General features: G+C 42.9%; 1 protein-coding gene across 6 annotated transcripts in view; it reads right to left on the bottom strand.

The window, feature by feature from the left end:
• The window catches only part of RAD51D (DNA repair RAD51-like protein), a 232,496-nt gene that overhangs the window by 43,133 nt on the left and 171,240 nt on the right, over window positions 1–18,123 (bottom strand). For 5 of the 6 annotated variants that reach the window (XR_015692605.1, XM_087689189.1, XM_087689188.1 and 2 more), the window contains one exon: window positions 8,179–8,249. Coding sequence is in view for 4 of the 6 variants with exons in the window: in XM_087689189.1 (XP_087545315.1) it covers window positions 8,179–8,249 (71 nt within the window). In the remaining 2 variants the exon portion in view is untranslated. Of the gene's footprint in view, window positions 1–8,176; window positions 8,250–18,123 lie in introns of those variants that run through there. The other variant, XR_015692604.1, reaches the window with a different exon arrangement.

Genomic DNA, 18,123 nt, shown 5'->3' with positions numbered 1-18,123 from the left:
TTGAGTGCAATACGGGCCACTGCCCCCTCACCAATAGTATCCACAAGAGAAACCATACGTGGCCCAAAACCCATGGTGAACATTAGCTGCCTCAAAAAAGACTAGCTTACACGATCAAATGCCTTTTCAATATCAAGCTCAAGCATGACCTCAGCATGACCACCTACTGGCTTGAAGCTTTTGCAAAGTCAATCCCCAGTTGAACATTCAAAATGTTATGCATTATATTCTAACCCTTAATGAAATTGTATTGGCGTGGATGAACCAAATGCGGAAATATATTCTACAAGCTGTTGGCAATGATTTTTGAAAAGATTTTGTATAAAGAGCCCATAACAGAAATAGGTCTCCATTGTTTAAAAAGAAGTAGGAGAGGGAACCTTAGGCAATAACTGAATGACTGCAAACTTCCAGTTTGAAGACCCGACACCGGAATTCCAAACTTCCGGACACAGGCGAGTCAACGGATCCTTAAGTTGCTCAACATTGGTTGAAAACAACTCATTAGGAAGCCCATCCCAACCGGGGTTTTTTCTTTTAGGCAAATGGGACAGTACCTCTTCCACTTCATCCTCTGAAATATCCGCCTCCATTAAGGCTGCCCATTCTGGCTGAACCTAATTACTAACCAAATCACAAATGTATTTGCGAGCAGAGTGTACATCATCAAACAGAATCTCTTGAGGACCCAACAGTGATTTATAAAAATCTACACACATCTGAATGATGGATGCAGGTTTTGTCACCATAACACCTTGCTCATTCTTTAGACGCAAAATATTTTCCTGGGCATATTTCTAATTTAATTGAGCAAAGAATTGGTGAGATTGATAGTTGTTATCGTGCAAAGCTTCTGCTCTAGACAACAATTTGTATTTAGCATAATCCTGTTCCTGTAAAGATTGAACTTAGCCCTTCAACCATTCAATGCATGCAAGCAGGTCATTAGTGGTATCCCCCAACTAACATAAAGACAACAAATGGGCCAACAAAGATTATGCATGCTGCAATTCAGCGCATAAAATGGAAGCATGCTGAATACCACACTGTCGGGATAACATGCGCGCATTATCCCTAAAAACAAGCCATGCTTCTGTTCCTTCTGAACGGACCCTAGAACAAAAGGAATCAATTATTAGCTGAAGACATTCCAAAAACTGATTTTGCAGGAGAAAGGATTGATTGAAACGAAGAGGCAAGTGAGCCGGGAAAGCCTTATAGGCATGAATAGGTTGATGTGTCATTTCCAAGATCAAAGGATAGTGATTAGACAAGACATGCTTTCGCTCTATCCATTTATCAATGACTGTAGGGAGAAAAGAATCACTTTGACAAACATAAATCCTATCCAGTGGCCCGTGTGTTTGGATGTATATCTTGAGTGTGAGGGATGCAACCAAGACCACATGTCCTATTTCAAAGACTAAGCTACAAAAGCATCCTAGGCCTGTTGCTCAGGACCATCCATAACCGAGTGTTGAGAATTCGTTTGATCCAGAGACGTACAGGCATTGAAATCACCCATTACAAAGCCTTGACGGGTCATGGCAAGGCAATGCAAGTCATCCCAAAGCTAATGACGTTCACTAGCAGTAGGAGCATACACACCCACCAACCATAAAACTTCTCCTTCATATAGGATTTCCAAAATCATGAATCTGCCTTGATGATCCTGAGAAATCAAAGATGGTTGCAATGAAGATCTGACGGCGGCCAACATTACTCCAGATTTATGTGGAACACACCCACTAAAGAAAACAGAATAATCCTTATATACATAAGATGATCCTGCCAAAGCATGTTGTTTATGCTCCACAGCACAAACTTTTCACAACCGATACTCCTTAATGTCCGAAGAGATACCTTTAACGTTCCATAACGCAATTCTCATGATTGATTACACAAAAGAGAACTATTGAATTCCCACCTTCCCTTACCCTTTAACATCAACTGCTTTGGCTGTCTGAAATCTTTCCATCTCGCTTCGAATCACATCAACCAGATCTGCCCTTTGCAAACTAGCAATCGAAGTACAAGAAGGAAACTGCTATTGCTGGGCACGGAAAACATCCCGAGGAGGCACCATCCTTCCTCCCGAATCAAAGTGCAAAGCAGTATCAAAAACCCTTTTTTCATTAATACCAACTGCAGATTGAGGTTTCATATAGAACCCCCTACCTCAGTGTTGAAATGTCTGAGTAATAGTTTGGGGAGCTGGGTGAACAAGAGCAGACCGAGGCTCCTGTCTAGCATTATGGCGAACCATCGTAGCCCAGGAGTTATCCTCAGGAGACAAGTTTTGACCCACCAAGGGCCATGCACGCTGATTTCCAGCTTGAGAAGCAGCCTTCTTTCCATCTACTTGTCCCTGCTAGACAATCTGCTCAGAAGCGGCTTCAGGCTGCTGAGCCATCTGCTGGGGAAGATGGTCATGCATATCCAAAACACGATCCAAAGATGGTTGCATTACCTCCTGGCTTCTATCACATTCTGAAATGAAATGTGCCAATTGTCCACATCTGAAACAATGTCCAGAAAATGTGCCCCATTTGAGCTCATAGACCAAAGTTTGCACCCCAGAACTTGAAAATGATCTTTGGTCGGGCGAGGTTTCCCTATATCCCAAAGCATGCATGCCCTATTCCTATTACGCGAGGCCAACCGAGGCTCCACCAACACCTCACCAAGAGATCTCAAAACAAAGGGAAAAAGCCGCCAAAGATGGGCAGGAAAATCAACCACCTCGACCCAAATTGGGCATGCCTGCCTCAGTATCTCCTAAAATTCGGCCATAGGCCTCCAAGGAACCATATGGACTAACTGACCATCCATGAACAATGGGATACATTCCATAATATGAGCACGCACTTCCGGGGAACGGAAGAGGACCTCAAAAAAACCCCTCGAGCAATCATAGATCTCTTCCACAAGGGATGCCTAGCCTTGCCTTAAAACATCATCTTGACACATCTCCACATTGGCAAGCATGGATAGCAACCGTGCACGGATGCCGGGGATCAATGGGGTCCTTCCCGTAAAGTAAAAGATGGCAGCCCTCTCATGGAAGGCAGCAATTTGCTGTAGAATCAGATCAACACCCATAACAATGACCACATGTTCCCCTCGCTTTACCCTCATTAGCTTGACCATATTCCGACATCACATGGTTGGTAGAGGCCAGCATAAACTGAAAACACTCATTATTCTAAGAGCACGATGCCTGAACCTTGTGCTGAGGCAAATTCAGGGCACACGAGTCCAGTTCTTCGACCGACACCTTGCGACATGTACACATCTCGTCCCCTTCCATTAACTGCCCAAAATCTTCAGCTGACGAATCGCCATCTGATTCTGCCAAGTTTTTATCTTCCCCATTTCCAATATGCTAGTCTAGAAAGGCCATGTCAATACCATTACACAGATTGATCCAACTCTGGCTGTCTTTCACAGAACAGAACAGAACTTGTCTCCTTCAATAGGCCGTTGTATCTCAGGACCACAGCCTCAATCTATACTCTGATGTTCAGTTTAAACAGCCTTTTACAAACTCTGTCACTCACAATCTCTCTTACTAGGATAAAAGCAAGTTGTTGCACCCTCATTTGTCAGGCGCAGAGCAGGGATGTCAGATTAGGTCGACGCTGATTACTAGGAGCTGGGACAGAGCGCGCTCATGCAGGTGGAAGATATGCGTCTAGAAGTCAAGGATACGAGACGAATTGACTGGACAGGTAGGACGAAACGAGACCCTGCTCTGGTCAGAGCCAGGGAAACCAGTTCGCAGGACAGGTCGAGCGGCTGTTCACAGGTGGGTGAGGGCAGGGCTCGAGCAGGGCACAACAGACCCTGCGTTGGTCTGACGGAAGTTGTTAGGCAGCGCACAAGGCAAGAACACACGACCGCTAGTCAAGGGGAGCACGTTCGCAAACAGGAACGCATGTTCACCATCTCTCTCTCTCTCTCTCTCTCTCTCTCTCTAATGTCAGTGATGCTATTGTCCTCTAGTCTACTATCATGAATGGTATTGCCGTGAATAGTGATGCTACTGTTTTGTGAATGGTACTGTTGTGAATGGATGCTTTCGTGAAACATTGATGCTACTGCCATGAGACATGATGCCATTGTTGCAAAAGGTATTGCCATTATTCGACATTGATGGTATTGCTATGAATGCTCTCTATTTTTTTTCATAATGGGTTATTTATATAATTATGGAAAAAAAGTACAAGATAATAGGATTACAAAGTTTAGGGTGGCTCTAGGCCATCATGTATAAACTAGTTACAATGGATTTAACAAAGACAAAGGGACGAGGGTGCAAGAGGCACCCCAGGGCTCAATAGACACATAAGATCAAGAGGGTGGACGAGAATTCATCGCATGGGTTTGGGCATTTGTTGCCAATGTCTCCAATACACCATCTTCAAAAAAGTCTTCCAATATTGCAAAAGGATTAGGTTTCTCAGGATTAGCCCATGAGGAAGAGGGTTGATCTACAATGTGAGAGGTGTAACCTGGGTACTTGCGATCCCGTGGAGTGATCACTCGACCATCAGCATCAAAAGCCAAGAGGGTTGGTGGATCACATGTGGGCTGGTGTTGTTGCGGCTCTTTGGGGAGCTAGGGTTCCTTGAGAGTGGTAGGGATAGAAGTAGATGGCACATATCGACAAGGGGAGGGGGGGGCACAATTTGTTCTTTTGCCATAGGCTGGTCCTCCACGGTACTCTTTCTATCTTGACATTCTATGGGGACGTGACCCAATTGACCACAGGAGAAAGAGTGCCCGACAAAAGAACCCCACTTGAGGAAAACCAAAGAGGCTGCATACCATTGCAATTTTAAGGCGCAATTAGTTGGGCCTCTTTCTAGTTTTATTCCAAAGCATGCACAACCTATTTCTACTGGTTGCCTGCAGACTAGGGGGCACCAACGCATGGCCCACAGCAGCCATAGCATCCTTGAGGAGGGCCCAATAAACAGCTGGGCAATGCTCTACCTCCACCTATATTAGACATGCCTACTTGGGCAAACATTGAAAATCTCCCATCGGGTGCCAAGAAACAATATGCACCAATTGTTTGTCAAAAAAGAGGGGATGCTGATGGAGAAGAAAGTTCCGTGCTGAGGGTGAGCAATAGACAATCTCAAACAAGCCTCGTGAGCCAATGAAGATCTCCTTCATAGTGTCTGTCTCTGAAGAAGCAATACCAACCATTGACCGATCCTGGCGAGGAAAAGAATCCGGCCTATAAAGAAGAGAATAATACCTCGCTCATGAAAGGCACAAAAGGAGTGAAGAACCTCTTGAGTATTAACCCATGCGTCTAAAATCTCTTCCTCTTGAGTATTAACCCATGCTCAACATGTTTCTCCAGAAGAGAGCTAGCTACTTAGTGCAAGGGACCATATCTACTTGTTGCCTTTGATAGAAGGCTGATCATCAAAGGGTGAGGAAGCCATCTCCTTAGTGCAAGGGACCATATCTACTTCTATTGCATCAACTTCAACATCCATGGACGGGTCTCCAGCCACCGGAGGCAAGTCAATGTAGTCCATGACTAGGCATCAACCTCGAACAGAGAAGGTGCAACAGGGCCTCCAAAGAGCAAGGCAAGGGTATAGCAGAAAGCAGGGGCTCAGGGCAAGCGGCCTAAACTTGGTATGGAGCAGGCAGGACAAAGGCACCTGCACACTCCAGAGGAGTTGTTGCCTCCAGTAGACACAAACCAGATTAGCAGCAGGGAGGGCAGGAGGCTACAGGTTGTGGGCCAGGCAGCCACGCTGGTTTGCAGGGTGGCGCTCTATGCAGACATTGCAAACGCCCAAGGGAACTCCAGTTGATAGGGCAAGTACAGGGTGGCATCAGGCGGCAGGGCTTAGACTGTCTCCCACAGGTAGAAACCCTAAACAACAGGGCATGACGGTCTCCCACAAGAAGAAACCCTAGACGAAAGGGGTCAGGCAGGGCTCATCGCCTCCATCTCACTTCTCTTCCTTTTTTTCGTGAAGATAATTGAATTAAGTAGTAAATATTTACATCAAACAATCACTTCAACATTCTCTCTGTATCTCTTACTTTCTATTACATCAGACCAGGTCGGCATGCTCTCTCTCTCTCTCTCTTTTTTCGTGATGGATGTTATATTTATAAAGTACTAAACAACAAAAGAGTTACAAAAATCATGGCAAAGATGCAGAGGAAATTGCCATATGCCAGGGAAGTAAGTCCTCCCGAGGGAGTAAGTCAGAGTGCCGAATGAGATCTATTTGCCAATGCAAGAGACCTTTAAGCCTCGCAATATGTCCCTGAACATTAGAGGCTGAATCAAAAAGAAAAGCATTCCGAATGGTCCAATTGTGCCAGCAGCCCCAGTATCTAAGAAAGTGAAACAAGATCTTCATATGCGACTGTGCCGGTGTGGGGTATTTGGGCCGTACAAAAACCCAATCAAAAGGGCTTAGCGAGAAACCAACCACTACTCGCCAAACCGCTGACAAGAGTGACCAGATTTTCTTAGCGAGAGGGCAAGAAATAAATCGATGACGGGCCGATTCCACACCGGTGGTGCAAAAGAAACAATTGCCGTTGGAGATTCGACGCTTGGAAAGGACTAAAGCAAGAGGAAGACCACCAATCATCACCCTCCAAAGAAAAACCTTGCATTTGAAGGGTGTCTTGTTCAACCAGCCCTCCATCACAGTTGCCTTCCACCATGACTGAGATTTACGCAATCCCCATACAGTATTAGCTTTAGTAACCAGCCATTGATGATCTTTAATATAAAAGGATTAAAAAATTTTGAAGAAAAAAAAAACCTATTTGATGGCGCATTGTTGCTGACGACAGGCAGGTGTCAGGGGGGATGACGTGGCTGACGTGAGGATTGTCAAGCGGGCAGGACGTCGAAGGCTAGCAGGCATCAAAACTGTTGTGAGCTGGTGTGGTCTGACAGGAACGGCGCAGCACGCACGGGCAGGACGCTGGTCGAGGCGAGTGCAACACAAAAGGCGGGTACAGGCGGCGCTGCAAACGCGGGTACAGGCGGCGCTTCAGACGCGGGTACTGTCGCTGACAAGATAGGCGGGTACAGGCGCCGCTGGCTACTTTTGAGGGGCATAGTGATTGACGTTGACGGGCGTAGCGACTGCAGGCAGCCGCTGTGGCTGTTGTTGCAAGTGGAGCGACTAACGTACGGCTGACGAGTGGCGGGGCAAACTGGACTGGTGTGGCAAATAGCTGACATCTGGCTCTTCAGACTGTGACTGACGGGTGTGTTGTCAGGACGTGGCTAGTACAGCAGACTGGCGTGTGGCACAAGGAGCAATCGAGCTGCTGCAAGTCGTGGCGAATCTGATGGGGCAGAGTTGAGCTGAGGAGAACCTGAGCTTCAGCTAAACAAAGCCAATGCTGCTCTGATACCAAATGTGAGAGAGAAAGGCAGGATCAAACTCAGCACAAAAAACAGTAGACAGTATGAGAGTGAAGCACGACACCCAATGCAATAGACTGAAAGTACAAGGTACAACCCTTAAACCTTAGGGTTGTAGCGCGTATTCACACCCGAACATGGTAAGTGCCCGTAAGTGTGTCATAAGCACATACAAAATAATATCATAAGTCTAGGGGAAAAAACCTCTCCTACCAAGAGTAAAAAGTGCCCTGATTTCCTACTGATCACCGACACTCCTATGTGAGCGTGGGCGTAAGTGAAATACCCAACAATTTCTGCTTACCGCTTGCTTGGCACAAGACTTTAGTATCATATAGTAGCTCATCCAAATGCCTTAAAATGTGATGAGTAGTATCTGCTATGATAATCTTAGTTTTTCCTTCTTTACATTGGCTAAAAAGAATCTTGCTTGGGCATGCAATATAGGCATCTCGAGTTTAAAGAGTGTATAAGTCAAAGAGCTTCATGATGTCCTTCCTTATAGTCTAGCATAAACCACAGTAGAAGCTTTGCAGAGGGGAAGGACATGTCCCATTGCATTGATAATGAGGTACAAATATTGTGTGATCATGTCTAAAAGTATGTGATCACAGAGATTTAACTTCATGCTACAGGTGATCATGTCCAGAAGTATCTGAATCCCCCAATATTTAATTTAAACTAGGATAGTCTGAGAAGACAAAACAACTAGATAAAGCATTATCAGTTCACGAAAGGGTGTTCACCATGATGCAGATGCTGTTGTCACTTGCAATTTTTCTCAAAGCGTGCCCGCAACTCATCATTATTGCATGACCTGTGGAAATGCATAGCAATGAAAGGTGGATCCTAAGAAGCAGCTTATGACATCAAAGCTCCACTAGTACAACACAAGAAGCTAACAGGTTAAAGTACCCAATGAATCTAGTCCAACTTTGAAGGTTCTTAGATCAACTTGAATCACCAATGCAAAAAAGCTTGAGAAATGCATTCATTGTCCATGCTTAACCTTGAATTTTCAATAACTTGTTCACAAAAAGCCACCCATCGATAGCTTCTCACTAGAACATATGAACCCATAATCATATGAAGTGCAAATACTAAAACTTGAGTTAGTAGAAATCATACTTCAAAGGCACCATCTTCGTATAAGCTTCATTCCATCTTAAAAACTTGCTTTCTAAGCACTGTATAGATGAAGCACTCTCACTGACCTCAACCAATTTATTAAACATCCAGGACATCTCTAACTTTTAAGTATTTATAAGACTGCACGTGATGGATGAAAGTTGAGCATTTAAGCATCTGTAAAAGGACAGTATAATCAAATTACAGAAGCACTATCTTTGTATGAGCTTCATTGTATGTGAGAAATCCAGACACCCAAATGCATCCATAACAAAGCATTCTAACTGGTCATAACTATTTCAATGCCCGAGACCATGGAGCTCTTACCTGCTTCCAAGTACATAGGAATGATGGAAATTGAACTGTTTAGTATCTGCCAAAAGACATTGCATTCAAGTGCTTCACCCCCCAGAAAAATCAACCACATCAATTTGTCAATGAAAATGACAAGGCGGTTGAAGGTTTACCGGAGATACCATAACGAATGCAGGTATTTGGAGTTATGAGGTATAACTATCATACTATCTGTAACAATATTTACAGAACTCAAACAATGCAAAGAAGGAAAGAAATAAGCTGTTTATAGTATGCAAGCATAACTGCAAGTTTCTTATATTCATAGTTCTAGAGTAAAGAGAGGCAAAATACACACAAAATAAGAGAAGCAAGCAAGAAAGGAAAGAGGAGATTCAAGATTTCGAACAACAATTGTAACAGAAAACAGGACATGCAAGCAGCCACAAAATATTCAGCAATATTTACCTAAACCGAAAGACTAAAGGAAAGAGGATAGAAGACCTGTAATCAAGAATGAAAACGGCAGGGAGAGCATTAAGAACCTCTTGTTTCACTACAGTAACTTTACAACGCCATGAGTATTAGAGCACATGACACATGACACACCAACAAATCAACATCCCCCCACTAGATGCAAGTTGCTCAGCCAGATAAAGCTGAGAATGATTCAGGGATGGCTTGCATGAGTGTTGGCACAGCAGCTGAGGGCTGATAGTCAAATCCACATACCACAAGTATACTTGGGTAATGAAGGAAAGCTAAACCTGCTCAGACAATATTTAGAGACCATGTATTACCATCTAGCTATGCAAAATTTCATGAATGTAAGGGATATTCTTTGAGTGTCTATGAGCATTGGGACTCACCACACAGTACTTTCTATGTAGCATCAGAACAAGCTTTACGAGGACTTTAGCTTCCAGTATCTCCTCAAATGATGTCCTAAGTCAACTTTGACTCTTCTGTAGACATTTTGATTAGACAGTTTGGTTTTCCATAGACTTTTTTTCCAACAGAGAAAATTCTATTAATAAGACCCCTTGTGACAAAATATCCCGAGGCAAAATACAAGGTACAAAGCAACCCTGTAAGGGACTTCCATATCAAAAAATGTATAACTAGGGGGAAGTCTATGACAAGGCTTGAATGAATAATCAATCAAGAGGCCTATAATGCCAAACCATGTGGGTCTAACAATGGAAAAGGTTACCAAAGTCCCACATCTTGAGAAAAGCATCTCTCCTCGTAGACTCCAAACTGTCCTATATCCCCTCTGATATGCTGACAAGCTGCCTTGAGATAAGGTAAACGTGGCACCCATGTCCATCCTCAACATGACGCAAGCAACAGTCCCCCACATAACAATCATAAAGTCTGCATTGCCATGAATTACCATACTAAGGACTCTCCTCAAAACCTCCTAAGCCCTTGGACAATCCCACACGCATGGTCTCTTTGTCTCCTCATACTCCTTGCATCTAGTGCAAGGGACAAGGTCTCTCCATAGCCAAACCATGTACCAAAACTCACGTGTGCTCGTAACCAAAGAAAGGGTGAAATCTTTCTTGGTCTAAAGTTGTCCTCCAATCTAGAAGGAAAGGTGGTGATATACCCTACGCAACCATGCTAAGCTGCAATTGGCAACACCTTGATCTTGCTCATCTGTATCCTTCTCCCTAGCCTAGTGGTCTAGCCAAAGAAGGTCAAAACCTGCTGAGTCGAAGCGAAGGCAGATCAAGAAACAAAGCTGAGAGTAGGCACAGTAATCGAGGAGTTTAAGGATTCAAAGCTAAAGAGTGTTTGAGAGTGATAGAGTGAGAGTGAGTCGTCGGATGGGTGTGTACCAGTGTGATACACACAAAGAATGAAAGAATATATTTATACTTAGGGTACAGTACACTTACACCCATTAGGGTGGGTTCACATATGTGAAGTAATATAAACATGGGAGAGCACGTAAAGGGCCTTTACACCCAACAACCTCCCACTTAAAAGTCCTAAGCGAACCTTTAACCAACTCCCACAAGTCTAATGCAATGCTCATGTGGAGCCTTTGCAAGACTTTTAGTGAGAACATCTGCAGGGTTATCTTGTGATTTGATCTTAGTTAGGGTGACTAGACCATCATCCACAACCTGTCTAATAAAATGATACCGAACATCCATATGTTTGGTACATGCATGAAACATGGCATTCTTAGCTAGGCATACGACGCTTTGGCTATCACATCTAAGTACACGTGTTTTGGTGGGCAGCCCAAAATCCTTGACCAAACGACCAAGCCAAACTGCTTCTTTTGAAGCCTCAGTGGCTGAAATATATTCAGCTTCAGTGGTAGAGAGCGCTACTATTTTTTGCAATCTAGAGCACCAAGAAACCGCCCCGCCCGTCAAGGTAAAGATATACCCACTAGTAGATTGGCGAGTATCCAAGTCACCTGCCATGTCTGCATCACAATACCCCTACAGATCCAACATAACCTAGCCATAGCAAATACATTTTCTTAGTGTGCCCTTAAGGTACCGTGAGGTACATTTCGCTACTTCCCAATGTGCTTTGCCAGGATTTGACATGAACCTGCTTACAACTCCCACTGCATAAGCAATGTCAGGTCTAGTAGCAACCATAGCATACATGAGTGAACCACAAGCTGAAGCATAAGAAACACCCTTCATGGTATTGGCTGCCTTGTCATCTTTTGGGCAATCTGCTTTGCTAAGCTTAAGGTATGGTGGAAAAGGTACACCAAGAGACTTAGCATCAGATATAGAAAAACGATCAAGTACTTTGCTGATGTACTTTTCTTGTGAGAGAAATAAGAGTTGTTGCTCTCTATCTCGTGTGACACGCATGCCCAAAATATGATCAGCTCCACCCAAATCCTTTATAGAAAAGGCTAAATTCAGCTGCCTTTTCAATGCTTTAATCTGGTTTTTATGCTTACCAGCAATAAGCATATCATCCACATAAAGCACGAGTATAATAAGGCTTACATCATCAGCCTTCTTAATATATAAGTAGTGATATGTACTACTCCTTTTAAAACCATGTGAGAGCATGAAGGCATCAAACTTTTTATACCATTGTCTAGGAGCCTGTTTCAAACCATACAAGCTTCTCTTAAGCTTACATACCAAATGCTACTTTCCATGTATAACAAAGCCTTCGGGCTGTTTCATGTACAGCTCTTCTTCTAGATCACCATGCAAAAATGCAGTTCTAACGTCTATCTGATCAAGTTCAAGATCCATAGATGCTACAATGGCAAATAACACTCGAAGAGTGATCATTCTGACAACAGGAGAAAACACTTCCTGAAAATCAATGCCCTCCTTTTGTGTATAGCGCTTAGTCACAAGTCTCGCTTTGTATTTGGGTTTGCCATTCACACATTTTATTTTATAGACCCATTTGTTAGGAATGGCTTTTCTATCCATGGACAATGTAACCAAATCCCAAGTATCATTCTAATACAATGACTTCATTTCTTCCTACATAGCTAGCTCCCACTTTTTCTTTAATTCACATGATAAGGCCTCTTATACATAAGACGCTCACCTTCATCTGTGAGCAAAATGCAGTCCAAAGAAGGATCAAACCTTTCTATAGGTCTTCTAACACGTGTAGACCTTCTTACCCAATGATCTGTGTTATCAAGTAGTGGATCCACATCCAAGGAAATGTCAATGACCACATTGTTTGGCTGCTGAATTACATGTTCAGGTTGCTGTAATACATTTTCAGGCAGCTGTAATTCATTTTCAGCATGCTGATTTTGGTGTTCAAGCTGATGTTCAGCCTCCCCTTACTGCTCATTTTCATTTGGCTCAATGATGATACGCTGACATCAAAAGGAGTTGAATTTTCAGTTGGCTGATGGCTGCTCTAGTAAACTGATCATGCTGAAATTTAACTTTCTTTTTGTCTGAGTCACTAGATGTGACATTTTTCAACAGCTTTGACTCATTGAATATCACATCCCGGCTACGTAGCACCTTAATTATGCTTGGAACCCAAACTCGATAGCCCATTTTCCCTTCATCGCCATAACCCATGAAGATGCCTCTACAAGATTTCATGTCAAGTTTGGTTCAGCTATCAACAGGTACATGTACATAGCATTCGGAGCCAAAGACTCTTAAGTGGTCATATGAAGCACGTTTGCCAAACCAAACCTCTTTAGGAATGCCACTGTCAAGTGCACGATGTGGAGCTCGGTTGCAAATATGCACCGCGGTTTTAAGTACCTCTCCCCAAAATGATTGTGAGAGATTAGCTGTGGATAACATGCACTGAATCTTCTCACATAGCGTGCAATTCATTCGCTGAGCCACACCATTAGAAGATGGATTGTAAGGAGCTGTAAACTCTCGTTTAATCCCATTATTACCACAAAACTTATTGAATTCTTTAGATACATACTCTTCCCCATTATCTATTCTTATGCATTTTAACTTTAGGCCTTTTTGAGTATTAAGCAATGCATAAAACCTTTTAAAAGCATCCAATGCCTCACTTTTCTGCTTAAACAAGTAAACCCATAGCTTCCTAGAGTGGTCATCAATAAAAGACACAAAATAACGGAAACCACTACAAGTTTTTATTGGCATGGTGGAAATATCAGAATGGACTAGATCCAAGATACATGCCTTCCTAGAGGCTCCATGAGAGTAGGGACTCTTTACATGTTTACTAAAAATACCATCATCACAAAATTCAAGCTTTGAACTTTTCGCATCAACTCTTCCAAGTAAAGAGAGTACATGCAAACCCTTTTGGCTGATATGTCCAAGACGCTTGTGCCATAACTCCATGTGTGATTGTACTTCAGCAACTGCAATTAACTTTCCAGGAAGTGCCTTGCAGTAGAGATAATACAAAGTCCCCTTTTTACCACCTCTAGTGACTAGCATAGATCCTTTCTGTATTTTCCACATGCCACCACCAAAAGTAGTGAAGTAACCTTTGCTATCAAGCTGCCCAACAAAAAGCAAGCTCTTCTTGATGCCAGGAATATACCTAACATCATGAAGAATCAATTCCTGACCATTTTCTAGAGCCAGGTGTATGGTGCCCATTCCTTCAATATCACATGCAAGATTATTGTCGGTAGAATTTTTCAAGATTACCTTCTGCATAAGTAGAAAAACACTCCAGAGATGGAGTTACATGAAAAGAAACACAGGTGTCAACAATCCACGATTGTGACAGACCATCATGAGTTGACAACAAAGCATCTATCACATCTGTTTTAATGATATACATGTCCTCCACTATCATAGCAAGTGGATCTGAAAATGCAACCAGCAAATCAGCATCTTTATCATCTTCTATCTCCTCAGTAACAACACTAGATACCGCATTTTCTTTTTCTATCTCTTTGGGGTTAGAGCTGTCATCCTTGTCATTCTTTTTTCCTTTTGCATTAGCCTAATTCTTCCGTTCTTGTTGCTTTTTAAAGTACCTACAATCAATCTTTTTATGCCCTTTGCGACCACATTCATAACAACTTACATCTTGCTGTTTTTCCTTGCTTTTGCTGCGATTTTTGTTTTTATTTGCAGCATTATACCTTTTTTAGGTCTTCCTCTTACATTGTAGGCTGATCCACTGTTTTCTCCACTTGCCTTGCGTCTAATCTCTTCATTCAGAATAAAACCACCCACACCATCAAATGTCAAGTTGGGGTTATTGCTCAATGACACAACCAATGCTTTCCATGAATCAAGCAAAGTAATGAGCAAGAAGATAGCCCTCAATTTAGGATCAAAAGCTAGCAAACATGTATCCTGTAACTGACTCATAATACCAGTGAAAGCATTCAAATGCTCTCAACCAGGTTTGGACTCATCAAGCTTCAAGTTGACCAACTTCCACATGAGATGTACCTGAGTGACAGGAGTTGTATTCTCATAAGTAGCCTTAAGCTTTTCCCAAACTACATAGGCAGTATCAAGCCCCTTTATGTCAACCAAGATGTCATCTGTGATGGCCATTTTAATGTAAGTAATGGCCTTTTTATTCATTTTATCCCAATCCTCATCTAACAAAGCAATAGGCTTATGTTCTTCTAAAGCATCATCACAATCCTTTAGTAAATGTATACCGTGCATATGATCTTTCCAAAGATCAAAACCATTTCCGTCAAATTTACGACTCCCAAAGAGATTCTTTGTGTTAGATGTAGATGCACTGCCAGCCATTTTCAGCAATACACAACTGCAATAACGGGCTGAATGCTTTCAGCTAATAGCAAGGTTTCTGAATTGTAACAATAAGTACACACTCTTGTACTTCCAAAGTGTCCAAGAAGCAGATGTTTAGCTGCAAATTTCAGTCTCAAGTACTGATTACAGCATGTGCATGAATCAAATCTGATACATTTGCATTAAGGATAGCTCCCACTTCAGTAGTACATCACCCAAATTCCCAAATGCAATGACCTAAATATTGTACTTACCACTGTTTCACTGCATAATGAGTTTTCAACAATGCATGTACCAAGAGAAACTGCCCTTTTTCAACATTTGAAGTATCCAAAAATATAAAAACTCCCACTCAGCAGTGAATCTGCTGCAAATTTCACTATCCATTCTCAACATGACTCAAAAATACATCACCAATGTGAAAAGCCCCAAAATTTCTGCCGTGAATCTGCTCCAATTGCATAAATACATCATCCTGAGCATCAAATGCGAGCTAATGTTGCAGAAATTTCACAATTTCTGTAAAAGCCCCAAATTTTGGGTCCCACAGTGCACAATTTCCAAGAAATTGGCTCATCCAAGCAAAAATTTCACTTGCATTTGAGAATTCCCAAAAAATTTCTAAGACATGTGCACTCAATGTCTACAATTTATGGTCCAGAGATCACTGAATATGTGTCAGGCAACCAGATTTAGGAAAAGCCCCAAATTTTAAGACCCATACTTACACAGATTTGCACTCTGTGTGTAAACACCTGGTAGAAGGGGGAAAAACAAGGTAATGAAAAATTAAACGAAAAATGTTGTTGACCTTCTGCCCATCGATCGTGCAGCCCGTTCATCGTGTCGCACGCTTGCAATCCCATCGCGCAAATCGCCCCATCACGCAGCCTCACCCAGTCCCATCACACAGTCCCATCAGTCGTCAATCTGTGTGACTGACATTCGCTACACCTTTCCACAACCAGTTGCATGGCCCAATTGTTGATGCTGCGACTGACGTTTGTTACACCTATCTACGACCAGTTGCCTGGCCCAACTATTGATGCTACGACTGTCATTTGTTACACCTACCTACGACCAGTCGGTCACCTAATACATGCTCGTCTACTCCTCAACAACCTGACAAACCGATTGCCTGCTTGCGTGAGCCATTAGCTTTGATATCAGTTTGTCGAGTTGAAGTGGAAGCAAATCGAGAAAGAGAGCTGCGACTGACGATTGTTACACTTGCCTACGACCATTCACCTAGCCCGACTATTGATGCTGCGACTATCGTTTGTTACACTTGCCTACAACCAGCCAGTCGCCTGATACCTGCTCGTCGTCTACTCCTCAACAACCTGACAAACCGATTGTCTACTTGTGTGAGCCATTAGCTCTGATACCAGTTTGCTGAGTCCAAGCGGAAGCAGATCGAGAAAGAAAGCTGAGAGCACGCACAGTAATCGAGGAGTTTAAGGACTCAAAGCTAAAGAGTGTTTGACAGTGATAGAGTGAGAGTGATTTGTCGGATGGGTGTGTACCATGTGTGGTACACACAAAGAATGAAAGAATATATTTATACTTAGGGTACAGTACACTTACACCCGTTAGGGTGGGTTCACATGTGTGAAGTAATATATACATGAGAGAGTGCGTAAAGGGCCTTTACACCCAACAGAACCAAGATGTCTTTGCAAATGGATCTCTCCATACTTACTCCCCATGCTCCCATTCTAGTCTTTAAAGCGGCCTCCTCCTATATGCCCAATGTGCCTGACCATCTATCTCAAGGTCTAGGTCTAAGTATCAAGTCCTATCATAGTGCACCACACCCTTAATCCTCTACCAAGAGCATCCTATGAACTCTAATTGATCTAGATCATCTTGCCCAAGTCTACTATCCACCTCTAATGAGAAAGTAAACAGATTCTCTATGTTGGTGGCTACACTACAAAAAGGACCTCTTTTATGGTGAGATCCCAATCCATGTATGCAAGGTATTGTAACGTTCCACTCAAGGGGACCACCTACCTAATGCTCTCCATTAAAGCTAAAGTCCCCCCCTAATGCCTCCAAGTCTCTGCCTTGGGCTTGAGCTAGTAGCTTAAGTAAAGCAACTGCTTAGCCACATAGACGCTACTTGCGAAGAGAAACTCCCCCACATGGCCTCTCTATCCTGAGTAGCAAGTTGAAGAGAAGTGGCTGCCTTAACTTCTCTTCACCAATGCCTGGGTCAATCTAGTGAAGTTGTGCATATTGATCTCCATGCCCTAATAATAGATGCAACAAAACTAACTTCAAAACTATTCCCAAGCCCTATAGTGCAGATGTGCTAGAATAATGGATGCTAGGTTGTCATAGTCCTTTGTGAACAAGAGCAACGGCCTCAATAGCAATAGCTTCTTCTATGGAATCTTGCCCAAAGAGAAGGTCCCTCACAATGAGCTTCACCATCAATGCTCTACTCTGACTATCTAGGTCAACGATTCCCAAATTGTCCCTAGATCTAGGCAATGAGCTTCACCATCAATGCTCGACTCTGACTATCTAGGTCAATGATTCCCAAATTGTCCCTAAATCTAGGCTGAATAATGACATGCTAGGCTATCTTAGTCCTTGTGAGGCTACTATCTCCATCCGACCAAATGAAAATTCTGATGGGTCACTTCACCTAGCCAATGCATGACCTAGAGATGGCCCAACAAGAAGTAATATGCCACATGGTGGACAACAAAGCCTAGCTTGCCACTATCACCCTCCGTGCTAGTAATAATCTTGTTATGCTCCAATACAATAGCTTTTGCCCTGTGCTCAATAGTAAAGGTGCCAACCGCTACTTTAAAGTAACTATATCAATGCCCACATGACAGCCTAAGTATCTCACTTATGTGCCACAAGGAACCCAAGTGAAATTCTATGTGGCTTCTAGCCTAGCTGTTGAGTGTCACAAATACAAAATTCATAGGATTTGTACCAATTGGTAAGAGCCCTTGAACCTTTGCAAAAGCAAAACACAAAGCCCATAGGACTTGTGCCAAATGGTAATACCCCCTGAAGCTCTGCAAAACACCTCCA

This window comes from Lygodium microphyllum, chromosome 12, assembly GCF_053477565.2.
Source record: "Lygodium microphyllum isolate KBCC chromosome 12, Lygodium_microphyllum_v1.1.10, whole genome shotgun sequence".
NCBI lineage: Eukaryota > Viridiplantae > Streptophyta > Polypodiopsida > Schizaeales > Lygodiaceae > Lygodium > Lygodium microphyllum.
The sequence above is the reverse complement of the archived record's forward strand: the minus strand, read 5'-3'. Positions and strand labels throughout refer to the sequence as shown.